The sequence below is a fragment of the Benincasa hispida genome, chromosome 11 (genome assembly GCF_009727055.1).
Source record: "Benincasa hispida cultivar B227 chromosome 11, ASM972705v1, whole genome shotgun sequence".
NCBI lineage: Eukaryota > Viridiplantae > Streptophyta > Magnoliopsida > Cucurbitales > Cucurbitaceae > Benincasa > Benincasa hispida.
The window spans coordinates 59,490,100-59,500,787 of NC_052359.1; the positions used below are offsets into that span (position 1 = coordinate 59,490,100).

Consider the following 10,688-nt stretch of genomic DNA (forward strand, 5'->3'; position numbering starts at 1 on the left):
CTCCCTCTTCTCTCTTAAACAACTTTTGAATTAACAGCTGTAACATCACAGGAGCTACAGGCAACCAACGTGTAAAAGCCTCAAAGTGATTGTTCAGAAGACAATTGTTGATGAATCAATGGCTTTAAACAGAACTATTCTAGAGATGTATATTGGAAAATTTTAGGAAAACAAACAGGAATTGGTCCGTCCTAGGGAACAAAAGCTATGATATATACACATATTTTAGAATCCTCTTCGATCGTTGATATAATATCCTGTAGAGGTTACCATCCCTAGATGAAACAATCAACCAAAAAGTACCTTAAAATTACCACTCTTTGTTTCCACAACCCATGATAGCATTACCAAATACAAGTTAATAGAGTAGAGTAAATGGGATGACCTCAAACCCAGTTCTCACTATAACAACTGAATGTCCAATATGTAGCCTAACACAAACAATAACAGAAAAAAATCCCAATTGAACAAAGATGATTCTACGAAGTAGAAGTTCATGATAAATCATGGAAATGCCCCATAAAGATAAGTGCAAGCAATTGTAGGCAAGTGTCAGATAAAAATAAGAAAGCTAACCAGATAATCTTCATACACTCCTTGCATCAATGATAGAACAGAAATAGAGCTTTGATATTCATTGCAATAATCCAATTCAAGCTTTTAAAAAAAACCAACAAAAAACGCAGATAAACAAGAGAGAGAGAGAGAGAGGAACAACCCTAAAACTTACTTTAAATAGCAAAACTGATCAAACAAAGATGTAGAAGTAAATTCAATATCCCTCATTCTAATGGAGTGGCCAAAGAAAGTTTTACTCTCAATCTTGGGGGATTTCAACGTCGCCATCGGAAATCTCCTGTTGAAGATCCTTCGGGTCCTTGCCATCAACAGTACAACCAACAGACACACACGTACCAAGGATCTCCTTGACGGAGCCAGAGAGATCCTTAGCCATCGATCTGGGCCGCATAACCCTAGCAATCTCAATAACATCATCAAGAGAAATATTTCCATTATGCTTGATGTTCTTAGTTTTCTTCCGGTCACGTTCCGGCTCCTTCAAAGCCTTAATTACCAAAGCCGCGGCAGAAGGCACAACGGAGACCTTCGCCTGACGATTTTGGACGGTAAGCTTTACAGTAACCCTAAGACCTTTCCATTCCTTAGCGGTCTCTTTAGCAATGTCTTCTCCGATCTTCTTAGGGGAAAGACCGAGAGGACCGATCTTGGGAGCGAGAGAACTGGCGGCTCCGACCTCACCTCCGGTAACGCGAACGAAGACGTCAACTACCTGACTTGGGTCGAATTTCGGAGGCATGATTCGGCGGCGGAAAGGATGGTGGATTCGAGAGATTCCACAGAAGGAAAAACAGCCACTGGTGAACTAAAACAGAGCGGCGAAGAGAAAATGGAGAGGCTTTCGGTTGATTTATGCTAGGGTTTTTCACATGGCTGCGATTACGACGATGTGTCGGCCCATTCTCTATTGAAAACCCTAATCCGTTGCTTTTGGACTTACTTATCACGCGATGTGTCGGCCCATTCTAAATGGCCCAAAATACATCTGGAAAACATGTTTGTCTTTCTTTTACCAAATTCTACTTTTACCCCTTTGTTAAAAGAAGAAACAAGAAAATATCCCATTTTAGGTTTAGTTTCTATTTGGTTCATAGATTTCAATACGTCGCACTTTTATTAATTAAATTTTGAGTTTTGTTTCAATTTGGTTAATAAACTTCATAATTTATACTTTTAATTTTGATTTTCCACAAAACATTCACTTTTAATTTCAGTCTTCATCTCTATTGATTAATTTAAACTAATTAGGAAGGAAAATTTAAATTATAATAGTGATGAAAATAACGAGGACGGTTAATTAATAGACATTCACACTAAATACAGAAAATATATATTTAGTGAAAAATTAAGGTTGAAAGTATAAATTTTCAAATCTAGAGATCAAATTAAAACAAATTTCAAGCGAAAAAATCTAACATTTTGAAACTATATGAACAGGTAGATTTATTTTTGTGAAAAAATGTTTTATATTATTTTCTTGGGCTATTTCCTTTTCCTATATTTCTTTTATGTGTTATATCTTGTATATCTTGGGATTCATGAAAAATAGTTTTTCCAAAACTTCGTAACTAAATTAAATTCGAGCTCAAAAATTTAAGTAAAACTGAGGACAAAAGAAAACTAAATTCAAAACCTAAAAAGATAAATTTGCAAATAAAATAAAATAAATACCCATGTTCCTTCTCATCTCCATCCTCTTTTATCTCTCATCTCTTCTCGGTCTTCTTCTCCCTTTCCTATCTCATCCCACCATGACTTGTTATTCATTTTAATGCCTTGGATGTCCCTCATCTACAACTAGTGACTTGCGAGCCATGTGTAAATCTTAGTCAATTTAGCTTGAAGTTAATGGGTTTCAAAGTTTAAATTTATATTCTTGTCGTTCTTTTCCTTGGTTGTAAGCAGATCATGAAAATAAGTGGTCATTCAGTTAAAACGAGTTTATCTTAAGTAATGACTAAACAAAGAAAAGAAAAAGAAGATCGGTAATTGCGTTAGCCACAAGGCGATGGCATTTCGGGCCATGTGATGGTTGGACACACCATTTCTTCTTGTTCCTTTTTTATCTCTTTTTTCTTATACCTTAGTTCTTTTCTTCTTTTTTATTCCATCTAGGCTTTTTTCTTTTGATTTATGGTGGGGTTGAATCCTTTTTTTTCTTCTTCTTCTTTAGTTTGCTTTATGTCGTAATCAATTCACAAGAAGGAGAAGAAAAGTGTGGGGATGAAAAGTTAAGAAGAAAAAACATATGAATGAAAGAGGAGATGAAAAAAATAAGACGGAGGAGAGAGAAATATATAAATTCCATAGGTATCTTATGTTTATTTTAACCTAAGGGTAAAAACGTAATTGAACTCCTTAGGAAAAGGTTTAATAGAAAAAATAATCTTAGAAAGTAGGTTCTTTATGGAGAAGTTTTTTTCTGTTTTTAGGTTAAATCTAACATATGTTCAAAAACATGATGCCAATTCAGCAACTTCACATTTCTTATGAGAGCAAAATGGTTTGGGTTGGTTGCACAAATAACAATTAGACCTAAAATAATTTTTTAAAAAATATAAAACAAGGATAAACATATTAGGGACATGACACAAAATTAGCGTCAGATATCACTAAGTGATAGTTATATAGGTAAATCACTAAAAAGCCCACATACAACCCAGCATTTCGCACTTCTTCTTCTGGTTTTCTCAAATTGAAAATTATCATAATAACAGCTATCATTGGTAGCTACTATTAGTTGCTATCATTGATAGTTGCTATCAGTGATAGATTTCAATTTAAAAAATATTAATACAATCTTAAAATAGTAACACTTGAAATATCACATTTCAATTTGCTATCAATGTTCAATGGCTATCATTGATGCACTTTGATCGATTATAGTCAAACTTGAAATATTAACACCTAAGGCTACCAATGGATATTAATAACAGACTTTGATAAGTAGTTATCAACTTTTGAAAAGAAACTATCATCTTTCAAAAATTAACATTTAAGTTTTAAGTGATAGAATCTATCAATAAGAGGTCTATAAGTGACTATCTCTGATATTTACTTAAGTCATATCATTAATATTAGTAATACCATTCATTCTATTGATATATACCTAAGTCATATCACTAATATACGAATATCACCGATAGCTATGGCTATCATTAATAGCTTCAATAAATGGCTATCACCAACAACTTTTAGCAGTGGCTATCAATGATAGAATTTTATCAAATGGAATTGACTTTCATATCATTGATATCATCGATATATGGATATCACCTAAGTTCTATCACCGATATTACTTATATCACTTATATCGTAGTTATCAATGATAACTTCTAGCATTGATAACATGCTATCAGAGATGACTTCTGTCATTCATTTTTACCATCAAATAACATGTCATTGTTGATAGTTTCTATCACTGATAACATGCTATTAGTGATAGCTTTTAAGCATTCCACTTCCACTTTGTTTAAGATTCAACTTCATTAATTAAATTCACTAAGTTGACCATCAATGATAGACTTCTATAAGTGGATATTAATTATGAAAAAAATTATCAAAGATTAAGCTATCAATGATAGAAAATATTAGTGACTATCACTGATAGACTTCTATAAATGGATATTAACTGTGAAAAAAAAATCATCAAATATTAAGCTATCAATGATAGAAAATATTAGTAGCGATCATTGATAGACTTTCATTAGTGACCATCAATTTTGAAAAATTAACGCTCAAAGTTATCAATGGCTATTATTGAAAAACTTTTATCAGATTAAAATTGACTTATATCACTAATAGACTTCTACCACTGATCTCTATCTAAATTTGATATCACTTATATATGAATATGACTGATATCTATCTAAGTTCTATTACTAATATCACTAATAATTATTATTAATATATAAATAATATAGTATAAATACACAAATATTTCAATTTGTGCCCTTCATTTTGGGTCATCTATGCCAATTTTTTCAAGTTTATTTTTTATAGACATCATACTTTTAAAGTCATATTATAAAAAAAAAAAAAAAAAAAAAAAAAAAAAAAAAAGCTACTAACCTATTTGATATTGTTCACATTTCTTATTTTTTGAAAAATAAACTTGTTTAATAACTATTCTCGTTTTTTCTTTCAAACTCTTAAGAAATGATTCTAAATTTGGTGCAAATTTGTGAACTAAAAAAGTAGTTTCTTTCACATCCGTTTTCATTTCCTATTTATATTTAATGTTTCGTTATAATAATCGAATTTGATTATTGACTTGTTGGTGTTAAGTCACTTACGAATTGGATACTTTCAAGTCTTAGGTATGAAAGTCAACCTCATAATTCTTATGAAAAAAAAAGAGTAAAAATCGGATAAAGAAAAGAAAATAAGAAAAAAGAAAGAAAGAGAATAAGCAAAAACTGGATAAATGAAATAAAATTAAAAAAGAAAAAGAAAAAGAAAAAGAAAAACGGAGAAATAAAAGAAAATAAAAATAGAAAAGAAAGGAAAAGGAAGAAGCAAAAATCCGATAAAGGAAAGAAAATGAAAACAAGAAAGAAAGGGAATAAGCACAAACTGAAAGAAGGAAAGAAGGAGAGGAAAAAGAGAAAAAAGAGAAAAAGAAGAAGTAAAAACTAGATAAATGAAAGGAAATTTAAAAAAAAATGAAGAAGCAAAAATGGGAGGAAGGAGGAGGAGGAAAACAAATATCCAAATGGTTTAGGGTTTATGGGCCAATTTATAGAGTCACCCATTTGAGAAAATAAGAAAAAATGAAAATTATAAGATAATTCTTAGGTTAAGTTATATATATATATATAATGTCAAACTATTTAGAAAAATGATAAAAAGAAAATATTAATAGATTTCTGTCAATCTCTATCAGTGATAGACTTGTCTTTAATTTACATAAGTAGTTATTATTGTTATACCATTGTATATGTGAATTTTCTTTTAATTGCGTGGATGAATGGTTATTGTTATCTATTTAGTTGATGGTGTTTGTTAACTGCATTCGAGTTTAGAAGCGCTATATATATATAATATTAGTGGTTTTTGGGTTGGGAAAGAAAAGATTTATGAATATTTTTTAGGTTTTAATGAAGTTATAAAAACCAAATCGAAACTTCTACAATTATCACCTTTTTCCGGCAATAACTATCAAATTCAAATTAATAGAAACTATTGGTCAAAGTGAATTATGCTTAATGATATTGACATGACTTTCATCTCTAAAAGTCAAAAGTTCAGTCACCCATCTAGTAGTTATTGATATCTTTTTTTATATAAAAAAAAAAATAAAAATCACCAACTACCACTAAATTGACATTTATTTTTTTTTTATTTTGATCTATATTTTTTTCATAAACGACTAAACTAACGTTTACCATGAGGAAATTCATAACTTTGCTGAAACTATCGAATAGGTCGTTTTGTATTCAAAATAAAATATTTACAATGATAATTATAGAATATTTTTAACATCTATAAGTCACGACCGGATATATTTTTTATTTTGTAGATTTAATTCTTAAATGATCATTCTACTCTGTTGAATAATTAATAGAGATCGTGAGAAAAAAAATCGTAATATAAATTATTAAGATGATTAACTTTAAATAAGATACTCATTAACTATTTCTTTTTTTGTTTTCAATCTAAAATAACTTAACTCATTAAGTCATCCTTTGATAAAAAGGTCAAATATTCAAATTTTCACGTGCATATGTTCTATACCATAGAGAAAATAAGTACCAATAATTAAACTATATAATTGTAGCAATCATAATCTAGATTTAGATGCATTTTTAATATATAAAATTATTACTTAATTTAGCTTATTGTTTCTATCAATTGGTTGAGTTATTTTAATGGGGAAAAGATATGAGCCAAGAGTCATAAATAGTTGTCCTAATTATACTATTTAAAAATATATATATATATATATACACACATACATATATGTGTGTATTATTTTTATAAAAGAATATATTATAATTTCTTAATAAGGTTATTTGGCAAATTTAATTGGTCTGTCATGAAAACTCTATAAAATGACAAGGAATCAAACATCACTAATTGTCAAATTCTCTATCTTAATGGCTGTGAAGAGTTGACGTAAACTATATAATGCTTGAAAGAAATAGCAAATTTGAAAGTGACTTTAATGAATAATGAAATGTCTAATCCATAAGTTTTTTTTTTTTCTTTTATAAAGAAAATAGAATCAATAATGTTCCAATTCTAAATATATTGACAAAGTTGGGGTACGTTCCCCCCCGCGGTTATAAGCTAAATTATACATTTAGGTCACATATTTAACTTTAGTTTAATTTCAATTGAATATATGTGCCCTTACAAATTTTATTAAGATTCTATTCTTATCATATAATTGAAATTTGCCGAAATGTCTCTCGCGTCCTTATTAAGGAATAGGGAAAATTTGATGTGTCAAAAATAAGCATATACTTCAACGAAAATAAAAACATATGCTAATCATTAAACAAAAACTGGATATACTAAGATTACTAGTCACATTAAATTTCTACTACTCTTTACTCTTTTTTAGATATGGTTCAAGAAACATATGCAATGCACGCGAAATCTTGTAGTTCTAATTATTTTTTAATAGTGATTTTTAGCATATAATAAATAAATATTATATATGGACCTTTAATATTAATATTGTTGTTTTCAAAACTTATTAGAGAAATATTGTTGTTTTGAAACTTATTAGAGAAATATTGTTGCTTTGGGAGTTCGAGACTAGAAGTCGAGGATTGAGGATTCGACTAATGTAGAGGTCGAACGTTGAGAACTCGACAAACAAAGAAAAATTTGGAATAGAGCGAGATTGTAGGATGGGACAATCTCCAACGTCTATGGAATGTATGCGTCTCGCTCTCTCCTACAATCTCGCTCTCTCTCACAATCTCGCTCTCTCTTACAATCTCGCTTTCTTAATCTTCCTCTCTCTTACAATCTCACTCAAAATCTCGCTCTCTCTTACAATTCAAAATTCTGTTATTGTTGTTATTTTTTCATTAATGATTACTAGCTTTTTTTCTCATTGGTCATGTGTGTGTGTATATATATATATATGGAAAGTAAATAAATTATTGTATATTCAATTTTTTTTATTATAAAGTTATACATTATTCTTTTAATTAACTTGTACATTATTCTTCTAATTAACTTGTACATTATTCTTCTAATCAACTTGTACATTATTCTTTTAATTAAGTTGTACATTATTCTTCTAATTACGTTGTACATTATTCATTATTCTTTTAATAAGTTGTACATCATTCTTCTAATCGATAAACAAATATTTTTTTTAATTGAGAAATAAATATTTTTTTTTTTCCAGATCATGGCTTTAAACCCAGGATCTGTTGATCCCGATGTTTTGTACGACTAGTCCATTCATCGATCATCTATTGTATGGCGAGATCGTACTACTGGAGAAATATCTTGCAGGCGTCGAGAGGCAGTTCTCCAACGCACTATCCCGCTCCACCCTCGAATACTACCGCTACTGCGCACATCTGAATTCTATGGGGTTGCCAAATTATGATTTATTCAGTTGGACTGCATCTGATCACAGCCTTGGTCAAGAGATGGAGGCCCGAGACGCATACATTCCATATGTCTGTTGGAGAGTGCACTATCACTCTACAAGACATAGAAGTATTGTTAGGTTACCTGTTGACGGTGAGCTCGGTCACCGAAGTGATGTACGTATGACTGGTTAGAAGTTTGTCAACTAATACCTCGATGCGACCACACCTGCCGACAAGATTAAAAGGATCGAGATTAAGTTTATATGGTTAGGAACACAATTTCGTGAGCTCACAGATGATGCAAATGAGGAAAACCGTCATAAGATATGCGCGATCATATATACTACAAATAATGGGTGGAAGTCTGTTTTCAGATAAATCAAATCATTTTATTCATTTGATGTTCCTATCACTGTTAGCTAACCTCCATGATGCGGGGTGGTATTCGTGGGGTGGAGCATGCTTGCATGGTTGTATAGACAACTATGCAAAGCAACAAGACCTGAGGTTCGAGAGATAGTTGGGCTTCTCATACTTTTGCAACTATGTGCTTGGAGCGATTTCCAACAATGGCTTCACAGCTACAACATGTTAATGACGTTCAATTAGTTGAACGAGTCTACGGTTCTCGGTATGTTGTTTTAATTCAATTATTTTTTAAATCACTGATCTAGTTAATTTAAATTCTAAATTATTAATTTAAAAAATTTTGGTGGAGAGAAATTCTGTGTGACTAGGACAACCACACATGTAGTCAGCCAGTATAGATACATGTGTGATCTGCTTCAACCTGAACAGGTACATTACACTATACCTAATTAATTACTTTATACACATTTTTATTGTATTTGTCTTTAATATTCTCTAATATAATATTTTGTGTTTCAGGTTATTTGGGAGGCGTACAAAATTTTATGCATACTTTGCCTAATTTTGTACAAATGGTCAAAACATATGACGAACGATGAGTCCTCTCATATGTTTTCACATTGGTGAGTGGCATCTTCCTGACAGGGATGTGATGAGACAATTCGGTTTTCAACAGAATGTCTCGTCGCCTTGTAATACTGAACTCGTACTGCATGACCTAAGGACTGGAGATTGGTCCGAAAAAGTTGCACATTTGGTAGTGCGATGGCACTATCGTGCAAGGTTTATTGTAGTGGGGGTTTCTCTTGAACAGTTTGACACAGATGTCTCTCCAGAATATATTCATTGGTATAAAAATATCATTAGGCACTACATCACTCGTTCGGGAGCAGCTGTGGGTCATCTGGTAAATGAATGAATATTATCTATTTTTTTAATTTAAATTTATTTTAAATATTGTCTAATTGTTTTATAATTCACAGAGATCGAACAACCGTAGTGTCCGTGAAGTTGCGAATGATCCGAACCAGGTTCTTGCTATATGTAGTGACAACCAAAGCTATATAGGGGAAATTCATTATATGTACGATATACCTATTGTTCCTCCACCAGCTCCTAGACGTAGAGGACCTGTTCGGGAAGAGGATGAGTTTGATGAGGTTGACATGATGTGGAAGAGTTGCCCCCTATGATGCAGACGCAGAGTCAAACTGATTATGTTAGTCTGATGATAATGATGCCAGCCTTTGGTTCAGGACATTATGACTCAGAGGCTGGTTCTTCGTCTTCTCGGGGTTGCGGAGAGCATAATGAATATTTATATTATGAAGCGCCTGTAGAGGTACCAGAGCAACATCAAGAAAAACCCGAGCAACCTCAAGTTCGAAGTCGACGACGACAACTAGCTCGAAATCGACGACGTCCGCCTTGTGGGACACATTGATTTTTGTAATTATTTTTATATAAATGAGATATTTAATTTACCTTTTTTATTTTATGAGATATTATTTTTTTTAATTTATCTTTTTATATACTATGAATAGTAATTATTTTGATATAGAAGTTTTTAAATGTCACTGACATAAATAATATCATCAGATAGTCTAAATCTAAAAAGTTAGGTAAAAAAAATTCAATATTCAAATTTACATATTTTAGATAATAATTTGCGGACACAATAAATCAAATCAACACTCAAAACCTTCACATGCAAGTTTATAAATAAGATTGTATTATTGATATAAAGAGCAAAAATTTTAATCATAGTAGTGAGGTTAATAGTTTAAAAGATTTTACAATAATGATCTTGGATTCCTTTTGTACATTTGGTACCAAGATTTTGATTGAGTTTTTTTTTTCTTTTTTTTCTTTAAAAAAATTATAAATAATAATAAAATATTTTTAGAAATTGTTTTTATAAAATGGAAAATTAAAAAAGAAAAGGAAGAAAAAAAGGAATAAATAAAGAAGAATGTGGAATGTGTAATAATTAAAAAAAAATGGAAATTTGTACGGATATCTCGCTCTCGCTCAAAATCTTGCTCGCTCTCGCTCTCTCTCTCAAAATCTCGCTCTCTCTCAAACTCTCGCTTTCTCTCAAAATCTCGTTCTCTCTCAAAATCTCGCTTTCTCAAATCTCGCTCTCTCTCTTACTCTTTCCTCTTTCGTTCTCTCCTA

General features: G+C 31.0%; 1 protein-coding gene across 1 annotated transcript; it reads right to left on the reverse strand.

Moving 5' to 3' along the window:
• Positions 1-604: 604 nt before the first annotated feature.
• On the reverse strand, positions 605-1,431 carry LOC120089833 (60S ribosomal protein L12-1). The gene has a single exon (XM_039047238.1). It carries the CDS (start codon positions 1,316-1,318, stop codon positions 818-820), a length of 501 nt encoding a protein of 166 aa, XP_038903166.1. The 5' UTR covers positions 1,319-1,431; the 3' UTR covers positions 605-817.
• Positions 1,432-10,688: the final 9,257 nt, after the last annotated feature.

What these genes read in the sequence shown, in the direction of transcription:
- LOC120089833 (XM_039047238.1), bottom strand. Translation starts at nt 1,318, where the DNA reads ATGCCTCCGAAATTCGACCCAAGTCAGGTAGTTGACGTCTTCGTTCGC.